The following is a 24,156-nucleotide window of genomic DNA, read 5'->3' as shown; positions in this document are numbered from 1 at the left end:
AAAAAAAAAAAAAAAAAAAAAAAAAAAAGTGCCAGTGAGAGGCTCTGTCCCTCAGGACCTGAGCATTGGACCTGGAGACGTCGGAAACGTAGGTCAGTCTTTTCTGGTAACTGCTGCAGAATTTCATTTCTTTTGTTCTGAATTCACTGTGATACAGTCCAAAATAGATCTCAAACATTTGCCACTTTGCAGATTTAAATCCAACACTGGTGAGATTGCGGGGTCCGGGGAGGTTTTACTCTTGTTCAACACGGTTGACTAAGTGATCACGATAGCGTTGACTTCCCTGGCTTTGTGTTTATGAAGTTCCCGGAGAAGTGGGCCTCATGAATGAATGTATCAGCTGTCTCTGTCACTAACAAGGGCTCGGCTTTGGGCGCTGTGCTTTTTTTCCCCCTCCCCTGGTTCTGTCCGGCGTCTTTGTCCCTTTTAAGGTTTTTAGTGTTCCTGGCTCTGCTAGGAAATTATTTCTTCAGAGAAGCCTTCTCTGTCCTCCTGAGTCTACCACATCACCTTATTTTTTCCATAGCTTTTACCAAGAATAACATTCATTTCTCTGTTTTTCTCCCTCACCGATGAGATTAAGCTCAGTAAAAATAGCGTGGTCTGCAGCTCTTACCAGTGTGGCTTTCACCTGGGACCGAGCTTGACACCCAGTAGAAGGTGCTGGGATGAGTGGATGGTGAGCTACTTCTTGTTCTTGGTTTTACTTACCTTGCATTTCCTCCCTGCTCATCCGTGCCTAATGCAACAACTTCAGAAGTGACAGAGAACTCCCAAGCCTCTGTTCCTGACCCCTCCTTCCTCCCAGGCTCCAGAATCTTCAGATCCAAACACCCAGTGCCTGTGTAGAAAAGCTGGATGGAGAAAGGAACAAAGTTATGAGCGGAACATTTGCTCCCTGGGGCAAATTAGGTAACTCAGCTGTCCTTACACTGGAGTGTAACACAGCTGCCCCCAAGAAAGTCTGTGGCGATAACTGAGTGAGTTGCAGAAGGTTTGTGGCACAGAGTGAGGCCTCACTGGAGTAAAACAGGGCGTTCCTAACAGCCTGGTGCTCCTTCTGTCCGTTGAACAAGAGGAGTGGCCTTCTGTCCTTTGTTCAAGGTGGAGTGGGAGGGGTGCTTCACTGACGCCTGAACTGGTTTTCCCACCATGGTGCAGACTTCTCTCACCTGTGTCGTTCAGACCCCGCACCTAGCTGCTCAGCTCCAGGGAAGTGGCTTTCCCAAACCTGCAGCCCAGATGAGCTCAGGCCTCGCCTTTGCCTGCAGTCCCACTCTGTCCCCACCCCCAGTCCTCTGGGACAGACCCCTGACACTGACAGGCTCTGAGCCCCTGGCTTTCAGCCCCTTCTGTGGCTCAGTGATGATTTAGGTAGCAGATAGTGGGTTATGTTCAGATAAGAAAAGACCCCATAAATGGGCAGGCCCACGCTCATTTTACAGTCTGGTTCGTAGCTGGAGGAACGTCACAATTCATTTGCGATTTTCATCACACTGGTCAGGAAATTCATAGTGAAGGTTACTACAGCAACCTTAACTCTGCTCAGGGAAAGGAGAGGCCTTACAATAGGGCCTTTCAGAGACCAGCCTGGGCTGGGCAGTGATTCAGTCTATTCAGAGCACAATGGCACCAAAACAGAATAGAAAGGAACTACACATTGTTGTTGGCCTCCTTTCACCATCTGTGGCATTCACACTGTTGTCTGTTCCTGTGCCTTACATTAATTTTGTTTCTCTCGTGGTGTACTTTTAATTTCACAGCTCACCTGCTAGCCAGTAGAAGTGCATTTCATGGACACTTAATAGTAGTAATAGTTCTCTGGCAGTGTACGAACTCAGCCAGAGGTGCTACAGAAACACACTGAAGAAGTGGTGAAGGGGCTGGGAGTATAGGTCAGCGGGGAAGATGTGCCTAGCATGCTTGAGCCCCTGGGATCACCCTCCCCGAAGTGGTATAGATTTTATTTGGAAGCATCAACTGGCCACGTTTAAAAATATGCAGCCCACTTTTCAAAAACTTGTCTTGGGCTCTGACAGAACAACCATAAATTGCTTTAAAAGGGAAAAATGACCAAAAAAGTAAAATTCCCCCTTGCCTCTATTCACACCCATTCAGAACAGACCCTCCAATCTCACAGAATTCCTTCACCAGTAGGAACTGACTGGTTCACTTACCTTCTTAATCTAGAGAATGTTAGGAAGGTTTTTTTAAAGCTGAATTTAGCTACTTAGCATGTGGACTGTAGTTACCCCAAGCCAAAATGCTGTGGTTTCCTTAGAATGAAGATTGGAAAGAAACTTTTATTTTCTTTTTCTTTTAGAGCATTTGTGGTATTTTATTTATTCATACTGATTGTTCTATGATCAAAGAATTTTTCTTTGTATATTTAGATTTCTAGTTTTTTTTTCTTTTGTTTCTTTAATGTTTGCCTCATGTTTAATTTAAATCATTTGCCTTTTATCTTTCTCAGCTTCTACGGCTATTTATGTTTCCTAACCTTTTGTTATCTTTCTTGCTGCCCTGAATTTTTAGAAAGTACGGTAAGGTGTGTTCCCCCCCGCCCCCCAAATGAAAAGCTAGCAGTTACTTCAGTATCTTAGACACAGCCAGTCTCCATCAAACAAATGATGAAGACTTTTTCTTTTGATTCCAACAAACCGTAATTAACATGTAGTTAACCCCAGGTATCTTTGGGTGTTGGTTGTTTGATTAGTAGGCTATGCTGTGCTTTTGGCCCAACTCCCGGAAAAGGAAAGGGTCACAGACCCAGGAGAATATTAAGATGACTGGTGCTACTTTTCTTCATATTTTAGACTCGGGTAGAAAGGGATATTTGTGCACTTTGGAGCAGAGTATAAAGAACAAATCCTTTCAGTATTTTGTAACCAGAAACCATGCAAATGTTCTTGCAAATAAATTTGTGATCCTACCGATAGCTTTTTAAGCACAGCTCTCTGTGAGGTAATATTGACATTTTCTAATCACTGTGAGCACTGCCCCAAAGGACACTGTTGCCTACATAGCAGGGTAACCACCTTGTCATGTACGTAACCTGGAGAGCAGATCTTGATTCCTTGCATAAAGTTGCTCGGGTTATTACTGCATTGGGATAATTTGTGTGTTACTACCAGGCCCTTAACTTCTGTTCCTGTCCATGCAACAAGGGAAACCAGACCCAAGATTTAGCTCTTTAGCTCAGTGGCACCACACCTGCCTCGGCAAGCGCAAAGTCCTTAGTTCAATCCCCAGTACAAAACAAACAAGCAAACAAACAAAGGATACCAGTTACTACCAGCTCTTGACTTTGCAGGACTGGGAGCAGTGTGTTTGAATCTGGAAGCTGTAGGAAAACTTCTGTCAGTGGATTCCTAACTGGAATATTTTGGCAATGAATGCCTATCATGCCTATTTTGTCTAAGAATTTCTGTGAGGTTATTTATTTTAAACGTATTTGAGTTCCCTCGTGATACTAAGAGGCACCTTCGCCACAAGGGAAAATCCAAATCTGTTCCCCCCAAAATTTTGAATGAGTGGCCTGATTTTAACAAAGGCACGAGGAGTCTGGCTTTGAAACTGGCTTCAAGAAGTGGTGCTTTGAATTGGTTAAGGCAGGGTCCTAGGTTTACGGCTGGCTGGCTCCAGAGCTCTGGCCTCGGCTTCTCTGAGTGCCCTCTGTCCTTTCGGTCACTTGTTCAGTGTGCTAGAATTGCCCTGCTGTTTATAGTGTGGCAAGTTCTGTTACCCAGTTGCCTTAGTTACTTTTCTCATTGCTGAGACAAAATACTCAAGACCCAAAGTGAAAGGAGAAAAGGTTTATTGGGCTCACAGTTTGTAGAGGTTTGAGTTCATAGTTGGCCCGTTCCAAGGCAGGCAGAGGGGGCATCACAGAAAAGCAGCAGCAGCAGCAAAAGCCACAAGCCTCAGGCACAGCTGTTTGTGCCCCTTATCTCTTACTCAGGCTTCCTGCCCTTAGCTGGAGTGGTGCTCACACCTTAATCCTAACACCGCACCATGAGTCAGATCGCAGCACGCACGCTCTAGAACCTCCGACGAGCGCCACCTGTGACCACATGAGGCTTGTGCGGACATCTAGATGCAGCCATCACATCAGTGAAGGTGACCTTTTGTCTCGTTTGCCATCGAGGGACCTAAAAGCAGTTTCCAGTGCCACCTGTGAAACCTGGCTATCAGAGACCACCTCTCTTGAGATATTTTGCTGGACTGGGAGATCCATTTCTTTGGTTTTCCACACGTAGGCCCCATGGAAAACACCAGACCAGTACTCCCTGGCGGTCATCGTTTTCTGTCTCCCCAGGTGTCAGATTTGGATCACAGCGCTGCCCATTTTCTAGAATTCTTTTGAAACCAAATAAACCAACATAAAGTTCCTAAACCTTATGCCGCAGACCCCTTAATGATAGGAGTTACCTTTTTGGTCTTATTATAGTATGCAGAAAACAATGAGAAGAAATAAGTAGCAGTGGCCAAAAATGTTCTTGCGTGGAAATTTCTGTGGAGTTGAGAGTTTAATGGGTGTGACCAAGCCCCGTGGTCGTATCAGATGTGGTCGGCTTGTATTTCATTTTCAGCTTTCCTGATTCTAGCAGGAGAAAGTTACAACAGCCAGAGGTCTCTAATCAGGTGATAGCTTTCCAATATCTGCAGGCCTCTCTACCTTTCTCCCTTCTCCACCTTGTTTCTGGTTTTAAGGCCGTGCTTCTCAACAAAGGCTTGTTTCTTGGAGGGAGCAAGAACTTGTAGGGAACTGGTCCCTTCAGGAGCGAGGTAACCCACTCCAAAGATCATGTTAAAATCGAATTTATCTTTATCATTTACCTTAAAAGCAAGGAAGAAATTAAGCTCTCCCAATATTTACTTTGTAGATTGTCACGACTATCCTTATTACACAATCAGCTCGCCAGAGGGCCAAGAGTCCCAAATGCAATGTTTATTATTTGAGAAAATTAGAAATATTTAAGTGTCTACGTGCAGCTAACTATGGTACAACCCTAAAATAGTACCGCATTCTTCCCAGAACTGGGGAATAATGTGTGAGTGATAAAACCTCAGCCACCATCTTCCTCTGGGATGACCTGACAGCAGAGAGCCACACAGGGCCGGCTGTGACTCGGCAGACCCGGGTTCTGGTTCTGGCTCCCACGCAGGACCAGTACCACTGACACATGCTGTCGCCTCTCCGTCCTCCGAGTCCTCCTCAGAGAGTGAGAACTTTGGCCGGGAAGATCAGCAGGCAAGGTCCCTGTAATGGAAGCACATTCAGAATTTGATGATTCTGAGTGTGAATATTTGGCCGCTTCCTTACCCTGGCCCTGGTCCTTCCTTTACTGTTTGTGTAATTGCATCCTTGTCCCCCGTAAGACGTCAGTCCGTTCCTCGGCAGTCTTCTGTGCTCTGCTGTGGCAGATCGCTGTTCTCAGAGGATCCTGCAGTCCAGTTCCTTAACATTGATCTAGTGTAACTATGCCACACTTGAGCACCACCAGACTTTAGAAGTTCTGTATGTTTTGATCAAATCCTGTCTCTGCCGTCTTCGTGTCGGCCAAGTGAGATGACAGTGGTCGGTTTCCGGAAGCATTGCCTATCCGTGCAGGGCACCGTCCCGCTGGCTCCGGTTTCCTCAGTCAGCTCCCCTACTGTTGGCGTCCAGGGCAAAGCTCCGCTCAGCCCTCACTGTGGGCCAGTGTGACTTGACTATGAACTTGCATGTCTCCTCTCACTGCCCTCAGAAGCCCTGGATGGTGGCAACTGTTGTCATAGCCTCCTTTTTCAGAAAAAGAAACTGAGGCAGAGGGAAGTGACACAACTCGCCAGAGGCTGCAATTGGGCCTTGCTGTGCTTTTTACTAAATATCCCTGAAACATTTAGCTCTCTTAGATGTCTTTTTAGTTGTTGGAGTGCGAAGAGCAGCCCTCAGGTAGAATCCCATCTCCTCCAAGGAAGGTACCTCTCTCCCTCTGCCTGACTGTGCTTTCCTTGCCTTTCCAAATTCAGTTTTTGAGGTCTGTATTAGCTTGTGGTGGAATCCACACCAAGGATTGGAGCAGGTCACAGGAAGACGGAGAGCACCTGTTGACCTCCCCAGGGGGATGGTGCTAGGTGAGTTCACAGTGACTCCCTGCTGGTCTCCAGAACGTGTTTATTAAATGGGTTTGGGAACAGTAGCAAAAGCTCCTTAGGAATTTGGTTTTTGTTTGTTTTGTTTTGTTTTGTTTTGAGACAGGGTCTCACTATGTAGTTGACACTGACCTGGAACTCACTATGTAGCCCAGGCTGGTCTCAAACTCACAGTGATCCTCCTGCCTCAGCCTCCCAAGTGCTGGAATCACAGGCGTGCGCCACCACATCCGGCCGCTCGTTGGGAATTTGTAGATGAGGGATGGTATAAATCAAGGTGAGGCCATTGTCTGCTCCTCCCTACACCAGCCCCACATTCCTCCCGCCCGTGGTCCTCTGCACTTCTGACTTTCTGCAGCCTTGACCTGCAGGCTGAATGTGGCTCCCATGACAGAACCATCTGCCTTCTTGCCTACCTAGGGCTTTTAGTTGAAGCATCAAGTTTATTCTTGATCTTTGCCCCCACCCCTTCTAAATTCCTTAAGCCCAGCCCTGGTTTTATTCCATGAGTCCAAGTGTGGGTGAGAAGAAGAGATGGAGGAGGCAGGTTCTGAGTCCTCCGTGGCTGCTATGGAGTGAGAAGGGGGGCCTGGGTTTATCGCAGTGCATTGAACCACTCTCGGCCCGTGGGCTCTTGGTGACAGATCCACAATGCTCATGAGTGGCTTCTGCTCCCGAGATAAGCCTGCAGGACCCTATCTGAGCCCCATCAGCCAGCCTCTCTGGGGTCTAAGGTCCCCCTGGCTGGGCTGGGGGCCACACCCCTCTAATCCCACTTGGGAGGTTTAGGCTGAAGGATCTCCAGTTTGAGGCCAGTCTAGTGCTACACAGTGAGAGCTTCTTTTCAGAAAGAAAACAAAGCAGAATCTCTCTGATGTGGTACACACATCTCTTTGGGGCCCTAAAGCCCTAGGCTGATGCCTTTATGGCTGAATAAATACAGGCAGAACCGGGCAGTGTGCATGATGGAGCAGGCTAGGTCCCATGAGCTGAGGGTCTGTCGTGCGGCTGCCAGGCAGGAGTGTTTCTGGATTCTGTGTTTGATAGAGCCTTGGTCAGTGATTGGGTCCCCCGAGTTTGGCTTTTTTCCTGGATGCCATATCCTCAGAGCTCAGTATCCCCAAAATAAAGGCTGCCCACACCCGGAGACACCACTGATCTGTCTGGATTCTCCCCCAATGAGCACATCGACACCTGTGCTACCTCTACTTAAAATTCTGTCCTTGTACTCACTTGGTGTTTCCACACTGGCTTTCACAAAAGCCTAGGCAAGAAAATCTGCCAGCCTTCTAGAGCTTTTTAAAAGTTGAATGTTCACATACGCCCCCAAATAGTTTAATTTTTGGAAAAATGAAGTCTACAAAAAAAACATAAAACAAGAGTAGTTATCTTGTGTCTCATACCTCTGCTGTTTGTATGACTTATAAATAATGCATATTTTGCAATCAAAGTAGATGCTGTGAACACCAGTGAGTCCTAAGAGACTTTAATCATGCTGGTATCTGCTCTGCTGTAGTCTGATGGTAAGTCTGCATAGTTTTCTTTCTCTCAGGATAGCACTGAAATCAGGATTTCTTTCTTCCGTGGTACAGAGTAATAATTTATATGACAAGAAATTGGTCAATTACCTTCCTACATTTTATTTCTGTTGGAATCAATACCATAAACCGGAGGCCCCCGGGGCTGGTATTTCTAGCTAGTCCATCTGCCTGCTTACTTTGGCTTCTTAATTCAATTAAAGAAATGTACCAAGTAGCTCCCATCCTTTCAGTCACTACACTTTCCAAATAAAAAACTAAGACATACAGTCTGATAAGATTCTGAGGTGGGCGTGGTGGCACAGGCCTGTAATCCCAGCACTCGGGAGGCTGAGGCAGGAGTTTTGCCTCAAGTTTGAGTCTAACATGGGCTACTCAGTGAGATCAAGGCCAGCCAGAACTACCTAGCAAGACCCTGCCTGAAAACACCAAAAAAGAAAAAAAATTTTTTTTTTGATTAGTGACTGTTGTTAATGACAGTTCTGTCGGTGGAGGTACAAATCATGTCACACTGTGGTATACATTTAATGAATTACCTTAATTGTAATAAATAAAATTCTCTGACACTGGCCTTGCCCAAGGCATGTGAGAGGTAGAGCTTGATCCTAAGTCTGGATTCTAATCCACTGCTAGAGGAGCCGGGGGGAATACACTGCTGGACTGCGTTCAGCCGTCTAAGGCCTTTGCACTTGAAATCAGGAGTAGTGGGGACTTCTCTTACAGGGTCATTAAGTGTGGGACGTATCTGAGCAACTAGCTGGAAGCCAGAGACTGACATTGGTGTGAATCTTAGTTTAATTAAAAGATAAACAGGTTGGGCCGGGGATTAGCTCAGTGGTGCTGCTGTCTGCTGCTGTGCAAGCACAAGGTTCCCAGCTCAATCCCTGGTACCAAAAAGAAAAGATAGATCAAAGTGAAATTAATATTTATCATATGTAGGACTTTACACATTTGATCCGTATTATTTTGTAGCTTGAAATGTGCTCCCATCCCTAGGAATGTGGTCCAGGTTAGTCTCATGCCCTTGGCCAGGCAGAGTTAGGAGAAGAATTGTCTTCAGGGGCAACATTGTTTCCCTTGGTCCTCCTGGGCTGGAGGCAAATCAGGAAGCTGAGAAGCCTCCATCTTCCTTGGAGCAGACTCAGGGTCCCTGCGTGTCCCTCCATGGCACCCATCCCTGCCACAGTGAAAGTCACACGGCAGAGCCATTCTGAAAAGGGCCGAAGCAGCCTGAAGTTAACTCACCCAGCTAAGCAGTAGCCACCGTGCCCCTGGCACCACCCCGTGGGAACAGAAGCCCCTGAAGGCCAGCTCCGTGGACGGAGCTCTGTGCAGAGCTAGGGAGATCCGTGGGCCCCATGCTGTGGGCTTTGTGCCTCATACTCTCTGTGCTGCATGATAACTTCTCTCTGTATGAAAACAATAGCGGAAGGACTTCCTGGTGTTACTGGGCGGATGAAGGAATTCAATACATGGCACGTAATGAACACGCAAAAGGCAGTTACTGTGAACTTTAGAATTACCACTTTTTCTAGTGGCCACTTACTTGTTACAAGAGGCAGCAAGTACAGGGCTTAAGTAAGTGCACAGGTTTAAGCCTGACTTATCAGAGCTGAGCAAGTTACTTCAGCTCTCTGGTCTTCAGCCTCCTGATGGATAAGGTGGTGAGACTTTCGTAAGTTATCCTATGAAAAATATTAAGAATAGTACCTGGTGTGTAATAATGGCAGTTTCTTATTTCATTCGTTCAAAAAATAGTGTGCGGGGTCCTGAATGCATGGTCAGTCACCACACTGGGTTTGGGGTAGGAAGGTGAGTGGGAGCCAGGTCCCCAGAAGACGAGGAGGAGAGGGGCTTCCCAGAGAAGCTGGTGCCGAGCTGAGTAGGCTGAGTTTGACTAGGCATAGGGTTGGGGTAGGACAGGGAGGAGTTCATGGAACAGTCTTCCAAGTAGGGGGCAGTGTGACTCAGTTACAGAAGACTACACCTTCCATACACAAACCCCAGAGCATACAAACCAACCCCGGCATGTGCTGCGGCTGGAAGGCGGAAGCCGTAGGAGCCGAGGAGTTGCGGGAAAGCAGCGCTAGAGGTAGAGGCAGCAGGCCACGGAAGCAAGGCCAGCCATCCTAGGGGCAGGCAGCCTTGAGGGCTCAAGGCCAGGCTTGCACAGGGAGCCTCTGTTTCCTGGCTGCCCTTCCACCTGAGTCATCAGTGGCCGCGGCCAGAGAAGTGGTCACCAGAGCCGTATGCTTGGCCTTGAGGACAGGTGCCTGCAGGGCTGCCCAGAGGAATTATGGGAGCCAGGGACACTCAGACTGTGTGGGGGAGGGATTGGGACCTGTCCAAATAAAGGAGGAGCTAAAAAGGGGCTTTGGGAGGATAGACAGTGCTGGTGACACTTCAGCAGCACTTCCGGAGAGGAAGGAAGTAGTGGGTACCCAAGAACAGACGTCCCCCTCAGCCTCAGGACAAGCCTTTGGCCTTAGAGGGCCCCAGGGGTGCCCATTCGTGGCTGGGGCAGTTGTCTGAAGTCAGAGAACAGAGCAGGGGTCTTGGGCCTCCTGACAGAAATTGTGGGAGAGTCCAAGCATGAATACAAGGTGGTTTCTACATGTGACATCAAGATCCCAGGCTCTGGCTGGAGGGGAAATCTGGTCTTGCCGTGTGAGAGCTCCACAGCAGAGACTTCTGAGAAGAAGACTGGATGACATTGAGTTCCCCTGTGGCTTTTTGAAATTGGCCGGAATGGGATCCACAGAGAACTGCAGGCAGCCCTCAGAGCACCCAGCTCCACGCTGTGTGTTTTAAAATGTTTGTTATTTTGGTTTTATGTATTGAAGAAGTAAAAGAAGCGCATCAAACTAATCATTGTATGGTGATTATCATTTAGGATTAAGGCGAGTTAAAGAGGATACATTTGAAGTATAGGACTGGTAGAATGTGGATATACAGAAACTGTTCAAAGAGTTGAAAAGTAGACACTGGAGTGTATCCTACGGCAGAAAAATTGTGCTAAGAGCCAGAACGTGTGTAACCTCCCGTGGGCATGCTGCGTGGGTCTGGGCACCTTTCTGCTTCACAGGGTGACAATAAGGAGACGGAAACCTGAATGGGCCTTAACAGACGAAGAGGAAATGACCGAGATACAAGGCTCAGCAGGTTGTGGTCTGGTGCGGGGATATATCATTCCGTAGCGAGGTAATGAGGGAGGAAGGGTGGTAGCTATAAAACGTTCCTGAGGTGAGACTGAGGTGTTCGGTACAGAGCTTCCAGAATAATCAAGATCTTTATATTTTTAAATCTAGGATGGGATTAAAATGACTTAGTATCTGTAAAAGACTTAATAACAGTTCTGCTCTCTCGCCTTTCAGGCCATAATCTATCCCACCTAAAGTGCGACTGGTTGTAAGAGGGACATCTGTATTTTATTAACTGCCTCAAAAAACAAAGTAAAAAAGCATCAGTTATGCCTTGACACACTATTGATTTAGACTAATCCTAATTTTGGAGTGTTAGAATGTGAGGGAAATAACGTAGAATTGATAGAACATGTTAACTGCTCGTTTACAATATTAGGCTTAAACTGTTCATTGATAGAGGAAATGACCCTTTTACAGTTGACATTTCAGGCAGAGAAAGTAAAAGAAAGGCTGTTTCTTTTCCTACAGGGGCCCAGTGTTATCTAAGGACAAGTCCGCCTTTATAGCTGTAAGCTAGAACAAACAACAGAATAACAAAAAGATGGAAAACCATCATATTGATAGCATTTTAATTTTACTTTGCAGAACACTTTTACAACCTCTATCTTATTTGATCTGTTTTTTTCAAAAGGAAAACCATGCTGGGGATTTAGTGTAGGGTCCTGGGTTCAAATCCCCGTCGCCAAAAACCCCCCCCAAAAAACAACAAAAAAAAGGAAAACAGCTCTATATGTATGTTTTATAGATGTATGCTTTTTAGAACAATAAAATTACACAGAACGTGGAGATACCTCGAGATAAGTACCGACAGCATTTTAACCTGTGGAGATACTGTATATAAATACTGCCATAGTCTCCCAGTGAAATGAAATGGGTGTCCCTTACCACTTGTTTTTTTTATAAACCTTTTTTACCCTCCCCTACTCAGGTACCAGTGTCCCTGGCCTGGTGTCATCTTCCACACGAATCGGATCATTAAGTAAAATCAGCCCTGGCCCTTGATGAGGTTTTCTGTCAGTAGCCTGCAGGGCCCTGCATGTTAAGTGCCTGTCCTGGGCAGGGTCCCACCGGCTTGAGGTGCACGGTTGGTGTGACCGCCCTGTGGTCAGGCAGGCTGCCCCGTGAGAGCTATCTGTAGCTTTCTGAGCTCCTCAGTCACCGTACCATTCAGCCTAAGTCAGCCCCACATTTCCGACACCCTCTCTATGCTCAGAAGCATCGAGGTGGGCCTGATCGTGGTATTGGCCCTGGTCAGGGACCACTTGTGCCATAGGGCCAACTCTAGTCCCCACTGAGAGACCACTGGACTCCTGGCTTTGAGGGTGGTGCTGGAAGTGAGCTGTCGTACAGCAGAAAGAGCAAAGAAAAGGAAGTCAGAAATCCTAGTGTCCAGTCTCAGGGATGAAATAGACCCCAGATGTGAAAATGCTGCCCCATGCTGAGCGTGCTGTAAGGTCTGATGCAAGCAGCAAGCACATATTGCATATTCATCGAGCCACCCCCTCCCCATGCTATATGTCTCCCCCGAACCCTCAGTGATGGGGATCGTGGTGCTTGTGTCTTGCAGGTATTGTGAGGACCACATGAGGCTGTGTAGTACATCAACATACACTTGGGGTCACAGGTGGTTTGTTAGCTACTGACTCACCTGCCTCCCCTGTCCGAATCACCCTTCCACATTCTCTGGCCACAGCAGTCTAGCCCACGCCTGCTTGATTCAAAGATATATCTTTACCTCACCAAAATATCGAGGGTGTTTAAATTACATAAGGTTGTGGGCCGGGGATTTAGCTCATTGGTGCCTCCACCTGCTTTGCAAGTGCAGGGTCCAGAGTTCAATCCCCGGTACCAAAAACCAAACAAAACAACAAAATAAATTCCATAAGGTTGAAATGTACTGCAAGCCAATGCAGGGTCACAGCGCCTTATACATAGTAGACAAATATTTGTGATCGGTCTTCTTTTCTATTCTAACACAAGTGTTTCATTTTGCTCAAGTAGGAGAAAGACAAAAGGTAGAAACTCCAGAATGCCGGTTTAAAGGTCAGGGTCTAATGCAAAGGTCTGTTCTTTTCCTGAGACTCAGAGGACAGAAAAGCTTCAGCCAAAGCATGCGAGCCCGGCTGCAGGCCAAGGCATCTCCATTGCCCGTTTTCCACAAAAAGACAGGGCTTATCTGCTCCCAGGAGGTGCGCTGGGGGCATTCTGGGCCCAAGTTTTCTGGAAATTACAACTGCTGTTCTGTGTGCTCACCAGCCTGCTGAATGCCCCCAGAGTGACACTGTCTTGGGGTCCAGACAGCCTCTTCCAACTGCATTGCAAATCTAGAAGCAGCACAGAACTGAGTCTTAAAAAGCGGGGTCTTGGCTTTTGGCTTAGAGGGCCTGGTCAGCACCTAACACAAACCTAGGACGTACTCGCTTCTGTTGACATTGTTCTCATTGTTTCATTTTTTAAAAAATACTTCTATAGGTTGAGCATTCATAATCTGAAAATCGAAAATGCTTCAAAACCCCAAATTGAGCACCGAAATGATTCTGCAAATGGAAAATTCCACCCCTCACATCATTCAGGTCATAATCAAAACACACACACGAAAAATAATGTTTAAAATTACCCTTAGGTGGTGTGCACAGAAATATAAACTTTTTATCTTTAGACTTGAGTCCCATCGCCAGGATATCTTACATATCTGCAACTATCCTCAAACTAGAAAAAGCCCAAACTCCAAAACACTTCCAATTCCAGTCAGTTAAAATAAGGAATATGCAATCTCTAACCTGTACATATGATTTAAAAATAAATTGTACAGAAAAATATAAAGTGGAATGTACCAGTAAATCACCATTCAACTAAAACCCCATGTCTTCTCCCCAAAGGTCCTTGTATGCTTTCAACAAAATACCTGTAGCACACATACTATTGTGGTTTGAACCTGAGATGTCCTCCAAGGCTCCTGCATTGAACGGTTCTTCCTAACGTAGCATCATTCAAAGGCGGGGCCATTGGAAGTGACTGGGACACAAGGGCTCTGATTTAATGGATTAATCCATTGATGATTCGTAATTTGATAGGTTGTTGTAGGGTATAGAAACTTAGGTAGGACCTGCCATGTTTCCTCCAAAATAAGACCTAGCCAGAGTGTAATCAACCTTGAAAACTAGAGATGAAAAATGCCAGCCCCAATCAGCCTGTCCTTGCCTTACCTGCCATCATTATTCCCTTGCTTGCTGGTTACTCTTTAAGGCGGGTGAGGCCCAACCCAACAACCAACCATGGACTGAAACTTCTGAACTCTTAAGCCAAGAAAAATGTTTCCTCCTTTAGTTTTTCTTGGGCATTTTGTCACAATGACAAAAAGTTGACTAACACTCATCCCTTTTAAATAACTGCTTAACTATGCAGTTCTGTATTTAGTCCATGGATTGATTGCTTTCTTCCTGAAACAGCGGATCTTGCTTCCCGGTGAGCACATGCAAATCTCCCTCATGACTGCAAGAGGCTCGTTTGTACTTCTCATATTCTAACCCGTCCCCAGCAGTGTTTCCCGTTTCCCAGATCACAGTGGGCCATCTTGTATGTGCAGCTTGCCAAGCTTCTCCAGGTACATCTTGAGATAAATGCATTTGCCAGGTAACATGGGATATGGATTTTATTTTTACTTAGTTAACTGTGCTTGTATGCTGATCCATGTATTTAAAACTTTGAAACCTGTTTGCAAATGGCTTCCTAAAAATACTGCCTAGTAAGTAATATGTGTTTGTGGTCACCCAGGTGCTCACTGGCCCCTCGCAACACTGGAGCTGTTATATCCTTGCATTTCATAGCCTCCCTCTTTGGGCATATCAAGGGCAGCGTCAAAGCTGCAGTGACCGGGTGTATTAGAACCACCTCTGCCCTCAGTGAATCAAACAGTGACCATGTTTGTTGAGGGCTTTCCTCCCTCTTCCCTCCCCGCTGTGACAGGCAAGGGCTTTGCCAGGCTGCTCTCCTGGGCAGGAAGATTTTCAGGAGAAAAGAATGCCACCTATGTGCGCTGACTCACCCTTGCTCCTCCAGGTCCCCGCCTTGGTAAACACACTCCAGTTTCAAAGGCTCCACCTTTAAGCTGGTCAGAATCAGCCAGGTGAGGTTCCCGCCCCGAGGCAGGCTCTAGGGACTCCCGTGTCTTGGTGCCAACTCCAAAGGGTAACAAGCAGAATCATTATGTGGATGAGAGCATCCTCTACTTTCTAGATCTCGCATATGAATCATTGCTCCCCTACCCCCTGCACCATGGTACTGGGATTGAACTCAGGACCTTGCTTGTGCCAGGCAGGTGCTCTAGACACTGACTTATACCCCCAGCCCTTTTTCTTTTGTGAGACAAGATCACACTCTATATAGTTCAGGCTGGCCTCCAACTTTGGATTCTCCTGGCTCAGCTTCCTAAAGAAGCTGAGAATTATAGGTGTATACCACCATGGCCAGCTAATTACTTTTTAGTAAACTGACTTGTCACCAGAAACTTAATGTAGATCCTAGAACGTCTGTACTCAGAATCCCTGATCTAATGGGAAATTTCTCCCTCGTGATTTGTAATGGTTGGCAAGGCTGCGATTCAGTATTTTGCCTTAGTGGTCTTAACTGTTTTCATTTCTTGGCTGGGTTGGAGCTGCGGCCTCCCTCCTGCATGGCTGCAGTAGAGTGCAATAATACCTTGCTGAGCACACTACTTGTTTAAAATTGTTGCCATTTTTGGTGGGAGAAGGAAAAGGGAGTTACCAGAAAAAGAAGCCAGCGGTGGCTCTTACCAGGCAGTAGGCCAGATGCCACTACGTGGAAGTTTACATCCTATGTGTGAGTCCCCTGCCTCTGGTCCTCACCTAGTAGTGGAAGGGAGAAACCCAGGGAAGCCACAGCCAAGTTTATTTTCCCAGAACCATCACACTCATTCTCACATTTATAAGGCAGTAGTGTGAGTCCCAGAACGATTTCCAGGGCTGAGGGCTGGAGGCACTGGTCTTTGAGGCTTGGGAGTGGTGACCATTTAGGGTTCCTGAGCTCTGGCTATTTCCCATGTTGCCCACTCACTCCCTGACTCAGTGGCTGTGAATGAGGAAGCCCCCCACAGAAGTCAGGCTGTTATTAAACTGTAGGAAGCAGGTTTATGCTTCACTGTGGGGCATCTTCAAGTTGTGGGGCTGGGACAAGAGCTGGTGTGTTCCTGTCTGGTTTCCAGTGCTTCCTTAGTCATTTTGTCAGCCTTCTAGAACTTCCCAGCTCAGTCCTCAAGGCTTGGCTCTGGCCTGGTCCCTGCCCTCCCTGTCCCATCTCATTTGAGAAGTGGTTTTTGTGGGGGTTGGAGGAGTGGAAGCGGGAACAAGATAGGGAGAGTGAGGACAGAAGTTATCATTGGAAGAGCTTGGGGACTTTGCAGTTTTCTCACTGGAAAAATGGAGATTCTACAAAAGCATTGGGAATGGCTAAGTTCACATATGTGGCTCTGATTGCCTGGGATGGGGGAGAGAAGGGAAAGGAGGCAGTGAGAGAGAAAAACACATACAAGGAAAGGGGAGGCTGATTGGGGCTGGCCTTGTTGAGCTTTAGTTTGTAAGGCTGATTATTTTCCAGCTCATTTTGGGGAAAGAAGGTAGTTGGGAGGTCTCAGTTTCCTCCAGTGTAGCATGGAAATGCCAGCCCATTTAGCCATTTGGAATAGTAGGCGGGGCATCCTCCACAGATCAAATAACTCATTGCTTCGCATGATGCTCCTTGACTTGCAGTGGGATTGTGTCCCAACATACCGGGCGTTGCAAAAACTGACTTGGAGGTGCATTTAATACACCTCACCTAGAACATCTTAGCTTGGCAGCACCGTACACACAGACTATGAGCTGTTACCCTCTTGATCACAGGCTGAGTAGGAGTGAGGGACAGGTCCACATGGGAAGCATGATTCGTACTGAGTGGATCACTCTCATGCCTCCATAAGGCACAGGGATTGTAGGTCAGTCACCAAAGTCAGGCCCATAGGCATCAGCCCCTCAGAACCTGTTGGTTCTTTACTGTGTTGTGGAGAAGTCTGGAAAATGCGTGAAAAAAGACCCCAGATCTGGGTGGGATCTTCAGTGTCCAGTGACACTTGGGATCGTGACACTGCGTGGATACATAGGGCGCTCTGGTCCATTGGGAAATGATTGCCCTGAGGGTGACACAGCCTCTGAGACGGCTGATGGGACCCTGTCACTACCGAGAGGGATGAAGGAAAGGCAGCTGATCTGGATGTACCAGCCAACACACAACTGTTGCTTCTGTCCCCCACCCCCCGCCTCCTCTTCCTCGTCTTTCTCCTTTTATGTATGTATTTATTTTTCATTATTAGAGATTGAACCCAAGGGTACTATACCACTCAGCTACATCTCCAGCCCTTTTTATTTTTTATTTTGAGATGGGATCTTGCTAAGTGGTCCAGGCTGGGCTAGATCAAACTTGCCATTTGCCTTGCCTCAGCCTTCTGAGTAGCTGAGATTGCATCTTGTTTCTTGTCCTTAGTTAGGTAGCCATTTATTCATAGCTTCTGTTTTAGTTCACCGGGCTTATATTTTCCAAAGAGAAAAAAAAATACGCTGGGCCTTTTTTTGAGTAAGTGGGCATCTACAGAGATTAAAATCCAGCATCCCCACAGGTTGGTTACTGTGGGGCCTTCATTTTCCGTGCACAGTAACTTGTGCAGGTGTCTGGGGAGCAGGGGAAGGAGGTAGGGGGAGGGGTCGTCAAGACTGTGTGACATGAGTGGGCTGTGGGCCTTCGGTGGAACTCGGTGAAGTCACACAGTGGCCAGGCCTTTTCCTCTCCTCTGCTTTGCCACAAGAGGAAGAAGGAGGCTGAGGTATTTTATAGAATTGATGCTGTGTGTGGTTCTGAGAAAGCAGGCAGTTTTCCTCTGTTAGACAGCAAGGCAGCAAGCCTTCCAGAACCTTCCACGGTACAAGCCCGGGCCTGGTTCACTTCTCCTGTGGCAGCCCCTTCTTGACTGATTTTTAAGATTACTTTCTCCAGAGCCTGTTAGAATTTCTCCTTAGCATGCTGGGAGTGGTGGTGCACACTTGTAATCACAGCTCTCAGCAGGCTGAGGCAGGAGGATTGCCCAGCCTGGGCTACCTGGTCTCAAAAAAAAAAAAAAAATTTTTTTTGTACTTATCAAAAAACTAAACAATTCAATAAAAAAATAAGATGTCATGTGACTTGTACCTTATTTCTTTCCGCTCCCTAGCCCCTTCATGTTGGTTTCGGTGTCTGAGCAGTTGGCCTTTCTAGCTGCCCTTCTGCGAAAGTTGCCTCTTTTGTCCGAACCCCCTTGGCAGTGAACCCCAGGGAGGCGCAGGGCCTCTGTCACTGGGGTCGGTTAATGGTGCTTCCAGGAGCATGAGGAGGGTTTGAACACACGTGACCATGTTCCAGTGTCTGGTCACCTGTTTCCTGGAATCACGTACACACTAGTGTTTGCTTTGCTGCCCCAGTGAGTACAGGTTGTAAAGAATGTCCTGTTGGTGGCACCGTGCCTGCCTTGTAAGTGCAAGGTCTGAGTTTGATCCCTGGTACCACCAAAAAAAAAAAGCCTCATTCTCTGGTCTCCCTGGCATATTCAGTACTGAAGATCTACTTGACACGGTTCCTTCTGCAGCAAGTCATTGAGCCTCCCCCAGCCTGAAAGGCGCTTTGTGTGTTTCCATATGCTTGGTGCTGACACGTGAGCACTAACACTCGTGATCCGGTGTCCTTCGGTGCCCAGTGCAGCCCCAGGACACACGCGGATCCCACTGCGGAAGTGCTGTGTAGCAGAGGGAAACCCAGCAGCCCACTGTGTGCAGGGACCACCAGGTTGAGCTGAGTCCCAGAGCAGCCCAGGGCCAAGGCCTCCTGCCCAAGCAAGCCCGGGGGCCAGGTGAGGCCTCCCACCCACCCGTCATCACAAAGCAGCGCATCTTTCGGATGTGGAAGGCCAGCGTTACCTTGACAGCAAATCTATGAATGGAAAATACTCCAGATGAGAAATGATGTCAGTGTGACCGGGCCACTGCCAGATACATGTTCTCTCCTAATTTGCAAAACAAGTCTTGAAAGTTTTCATTTCTTTGCTTATTTTCCCTGGTGAGGTCAAAGGAACAAGATTTTAGGAGCTATCAGAGGCCGTCTATTGTGTTTCCGCCCGTGTTCCTCCTCCATTGGGCACTTTACACGTGCATGATATTTTATGTGATCCTCACCGTGACTCTGAAGCAGTCTTAGTCCCCTCCTTTTACAAAGGAGGAAAGAGAAATTTTAGCAGCACTGTGAGCTTGGGTCATTTTCCCCACTTGTCTGTAGTTGGCAAAGCTGGAACTTAAATCTGGGTCTGCTGCATTTGACTTGGGGGATATTTGGGAAACAAAAGAGTCTTTGTTGCTGTTTGGTTTTTTCCCTGCAGGAGGATAGGATGTGTCCTAATAGTTTGTGTGGTTTCATCCGCAGGGGAGCAAAGGTGCCTTCCGCTATCATTGGCAGAGTCACAATGTCAAGCACAGTGGCGTGGACGACATGGTGCTGCTGTCCAAGATCACGGAGAGCTCCATCGTGGAGAACCTGAAGAAGAGGTACCTGGACGACTACATCTTCGTATCCTTTTCTGGTGCCACGGGACACTTCCGTGACCCGAGCTTCCACGGCGAAGCGTGGCTTTATGCTTAGTTTCAGAGCCATGTGAGCGTCCAGATTGACATGACTGGGAGTGGGGTTCTGCGCTTTTCTGTCTCTTGGTTCGGGCTGTGTAAAGGAAAGCGTGATGCTAACTCATTTCCGTGGCCTTTCGTGAGGCCGGGACACCGCCAGTACCTCGCTCTGCAGTACCGTCCCTTAGATATGCTGCCGCCCCACCTGTGGGGTCTAAACTCTCAGGGCAACCCGGCTTTGCAGACTTCTCTGGATCAGCCTTCCTAATTGCACATTTCAGTGCAGGCTTAAAAGGTTTTAAAAAAAAAAGATCGCCTCATGAAAAAAAAAAAAGAAAAAAAGAAAAGCAATTTTGCTAGTTTTCCTGCATCTTAATGTTTACCAAAGGAAACACAAGAAGCGAACTATTGAAAATGCCTGACATTCCTGAGCTGTTCTTTATGTTTCAATTTTAGCTTGCCAGATGCTATTTCTTTATGAGCCTTTAAAAAATGCAGAATGGAAATTTGATTCAAATGTGTTGGCTTCGTTATAAACAGAGAACTGTGATGTTTGCTTAAGTCCCTACAGGATTCGGGAGTTTTGTTTGGTGCAACCATGGGAAGAGCTAGTAGTGGAATTATCGTGTTAAGATCTGCGTAACATCTGTAACAGAAAGTTGATCTGCTGTTACTCGTGAAGGTTTAGTGTCAAGGTGGTGACTTGGGAGGGTCTGAGGTCGAGGATGACCTAGGGAAGGGCTACTTACTGACTTCCATGCGTTATAGATGTTAACTCAGAAGGCGTGGGGAGGAGGCCTGCACGACACAGCTTCTTTTCATTACTCACAGCACTCTTTGTCTATTAGTTAAAAGCACCTGAAACTCAGCAACAGGACTCTTGCAGGCTGCCTTAGAAGCCGGCTGCTGAGTGCTGCGGTTTCCGCTCATCGGATACATCCTGAGTGCTCCTGTTAACAGCATTATTCCAAAGCGCTCAGACCATTCTTTCTGATATTGTGCTGCTTCTTATTTACCGTAAAGGGCTTTTCCGAAAAGCGATACAGTTAAAATTTAAACAAATCCCGAGTCCTAAATATTTGGGTTTGTTAACTATATTAGCATCGTTTCAAATTTTTCTTTTATTTTAAATTGACAAATAATTTATGTACCCATGGGGTATGAGATATTTCCATATGTATACATACACACACACTCACACACACACACACACAAAATGATTAAATTAGGCTCATTAACATGCCTTCTCGATATTTATTTTTGTGTATGTGGTACAGACATTTAAAACTGACTCAACAATTTTTAAGCATACATCACATCATTATAAATTTAGCATTGTATCTTGTTGATCATAGGTGTCAACCCACAGCTCGCAGACACATCCTGCCCACGCACTCTTTTGTAACTGAAGTTTTGTTCTAGCCCGGTGGTGCTTGTCCATTGATGGGTTGTCTGTGGCTGTTTTCCTGCCACAGGCACAGAGCTGAGAAGCTGAAATATACCTCTGACCTGTGAAATCCAAAACGGTCATTTTCTGGGCTGGGAGTGTAGCTCCTTGGTAGAGCACTTACCTAGCACACATAAGGCCCGGTGTTCAATCCCCAGCACCATATGAAAATAAAATACTTCCTGGTCCTTTTCCAATAAAAGTTTACTGACCTTGCAGTCGATACCTGCTCAGCTTCCTTTAACTGTATTGGGACAGTTGTGCTTACTTGGAATTGTTATTTTATTTGTTCAAAAATTGAAATATCCTGGGCTAGAGGTACAGCACAGTGGTAGGGCGCTTGCCTAATGTGCATAAGGCCCTGGGTTAAATCCCCAACATCGGAGAAACAAAAAGAAAAAATTGAAAATATGCTTACTTTGGATATGTCTACATCAAAACTTGTCAGTCACATTGTTGTCCAAAGACTCGTGGTGCCTGGAAACTGGAGACGGGATGAGGGAGAGCTGGGTGGGGAGGCGGCGGTCTGGGCTGCCCTGTGAGAACTTTGTGACCTTCAGACGTCTTGCAATCTGTATGCCCTGCTTTCCTGGTCTGCAAAATGGGAGTGATGACAAAATCTCCCATGTGAGGTGGTCATTTTGATGAGTCCAGCAAGTACATGTTTTTGTTTGGCCAGTAAGTTCTAATCACTATTTCTGAGTTTTCTTCCAAAAATTTAATTGTAAAGCTGCCTATTGTAAATTCAAAATACATTTTACCACCGGAACTGTAGTAAATGGAGGACTAATAGGGCCAGAAAAGCCTTGGAATGTAGTTCAACTAAGTACACTGTTGACGCAAAAAGATTGTGTTTGATAAATTGGCCAAGAGAAGACAAAATGAAGTGAGCAGTGGTCGGCAGTCAGTCTGTCTACGACTCAGACAGGCCTCACTCTGCTCCTCTGACACTGCTTCCCCTAAGAGACTGGAAGCTTTTTGGGGACAGGGGCTGTGTTTCGTTTATAGAGAACACGCTGTGGGAACTCTTTAAACCAGTACAGGTTCATTTAAGTGACGTGTGCATGTGAAACCCAGCCAGGCAAAGAGCCGAACGCTGAAGTTACCCAGGACCCCAGCACCTGGGGTCCATCCCTGTCCACCTCTGAGACTGTCGCCTTTGCTGTACCACCTACAGACACACATGCGTCCTCCCTGCTCCTGCCAGCCTTACCAAAAATGGCATCATCCTGCGCCGCGCATTTCCTGCCCAGATCTTGGCATGGTGCAGCCTAGTAAGTGCTCGTGGAAACTTTGTTGACTTGAAGGACTTGCTTTGTAAATTCAGACAACAGGATTTTTCGATGACTCACACGAGGGGGCCGAGGGATGCCTTTGAATTAATGACTTTGAATCAATAACTGACTAATCATGTGTTCTGCCAAGGAAATGAGTTACTCGGCCACTGATGACTTGATGTTTTAGAAATCTCTACCCACTCACTGTATGGGAAGGCTGCATAAATGTGATTTCTATCTGTAGCACAGAGTAGCTGTTGGCTTTGAGGATGCACTGTGAAGGGTGTTAATGAAATAATATTGGGGGTCTGGCTGGAAATCTCCTCTTCTGCTAATCACCACTTTGATGTCAATGGAATAATAACCTTGCATTATTAGAGATAAGATTTTTCCCCTTGCCTGTGCTTAGTTTTGGCAAAAAAAGACGTTGCTATAAAATGGTTTCAGTTGTTATAAAATCGATTTACCTCTTCTACACTTAATACCAGTGCATTGTCTTATATTGAAGTTCAGCATTTGGAATGATCCATTGTTAATACAGTCAGACTGAATGTACAGTTTGTTGTCCTACTTGAAGAAAATCTGCCCTGAAAATGCTGACATTGTTTACCAGTAAGGCCCTGGATTTTTGAGCTATTTACCCAAAGACAAGGCTTCATTCCTAGCCACTTGGCTGATGGACATAGTTCCTATCCATCTCTCTCTCTGTGCTCATCTGGTCCTGCTTTCTTCAAGCTTGCTTCTCCTCAAAGACCACACTCAAATGTGTTTGGCATTTTGAATCCTTGAATTAGGGGTCCAGACTTTCGTGCCAGGCTGGCAGTAGCTCAGGGCTGTGTATATCGTTATTCTGAGGGAGGCTTGGCCTTCGGCAGCCCCCTCCCCACATGGCATCACTGGGGACATTGATCTCAGGTCTCATCCCCTCCCCACACGTGTGTCAGGGGCCTGTCGCCCTCTGCACCGTCTCCATGACAGAGCCAGGGGAAGTGGCTCAGTATGGTGGTAACTTGGCAGAATTCACCCACTATGCAAATGTTCTATGTTTTGCCTAATAAGACCATTAAAAACATACAAAAGTGGTCATACCAACATAATCTATAAAAGAAAGGCTGTTGTAACTGTAAAAATATAAGAAGGAAATGATGTAAAAATAAAGACCAGGGCTGGGGATTTAGCTCAGTGGTTCTGGCGCCTGCCTTGCAAGTGCAAGATCCCAAGTTCGATCCCCAGTACCAAAAAAAACAAAAATAAAAATAAAGAGCAGTCTCTATGTGGAATGATCTGAGCCTTATGAAAAATTCAGTGCCTATTCTCTTTTTATCATTCTTGCCCCAGGTCTATGAAATATCGTACACCCTTGGACTAGCGTTCGAGGACCAGTCCGTTAAAGACCTGCTGGCTCCCCGTGTCTCTCCATGCTCTGTTAAATAAGATGGCTTTTTTCCCCCCTGTGTTTTTATATCATAGCTTTGTATCTCCATGCATTTTGAAAATTAACTGCTGGCAGCTGTGTGGGTGGTGACAATGATCTCTACCTGAATTATGCAGGAGGAGTAGGAGGGAGCCTCACAGGGGCATCCGGAGTTCCTACCCGGCTACCACCAGCAAATAGCTGAGGTCTCCCCAAATGCATTCCACTAGAAAAGACAGAAGCTATTTCAATGCACAACGAGGCCAAATTCTCACCTGAAATAACTACAGTATGTTTTATCTGCATCTAAAATTTCCTTATCTCAGTTCTTTTGATTTAGTTAAGTTTTTAGCTACTTAACATGGAATTAGGCCTAACTGCCTATTCCAAACTGAACTTTTTCGCCAGTTCTCTTAAATAGTAGTGCCTTTGAGAACTGTTAGGAA

The 24,156-nt window shown here is 46.5% G+C and overlaps 1 protein-coding gene across 3 annotated transcripts in view; it reads left to right on the top strand.

The window, feature by feature from the left end:
• Positions 1-24,156, top strand: part of Myo1e (myosin IE) — a 196,498-nt gene that overhangs the window by 78,195 nt on the left and 94,147 nt on the right. For all 3 annotated transcript variants that reach the window (XM_019210159.2, XM_010641248.1, XM_010641247.1), the window contains one exon: positions 19,376-19,519. In XM_019210159.2, coding sequence (XP_019065704.1) covers positions 19,376-19,519 — 144 coding nt within the window. The remainder of the gene's footprint in view (positions 1-19,375; positions 19,520-24,156) is intronic.

This window comes from Fukomys damarensis, unplaced genomic scaffold, assembly GCF_012274545.1.
Source record: "Fukomys damarensis isolate Sample0158 unplaced genomic scaffold, DMR_v1.0_HiC HiC_scaffold_25, whole genome shotgun sequence".
NCBI lineage: Eukaryota > Metazoa > Chordata > Mammalia > Rodentia > Bathyergidae > Fukomys > Fukomys damarensis.
The sequence above is the reverse complement of the archived record's forward strand: the minus strand, read 5'-3'. Positions and strand labels throughout refer to the sequence as shown.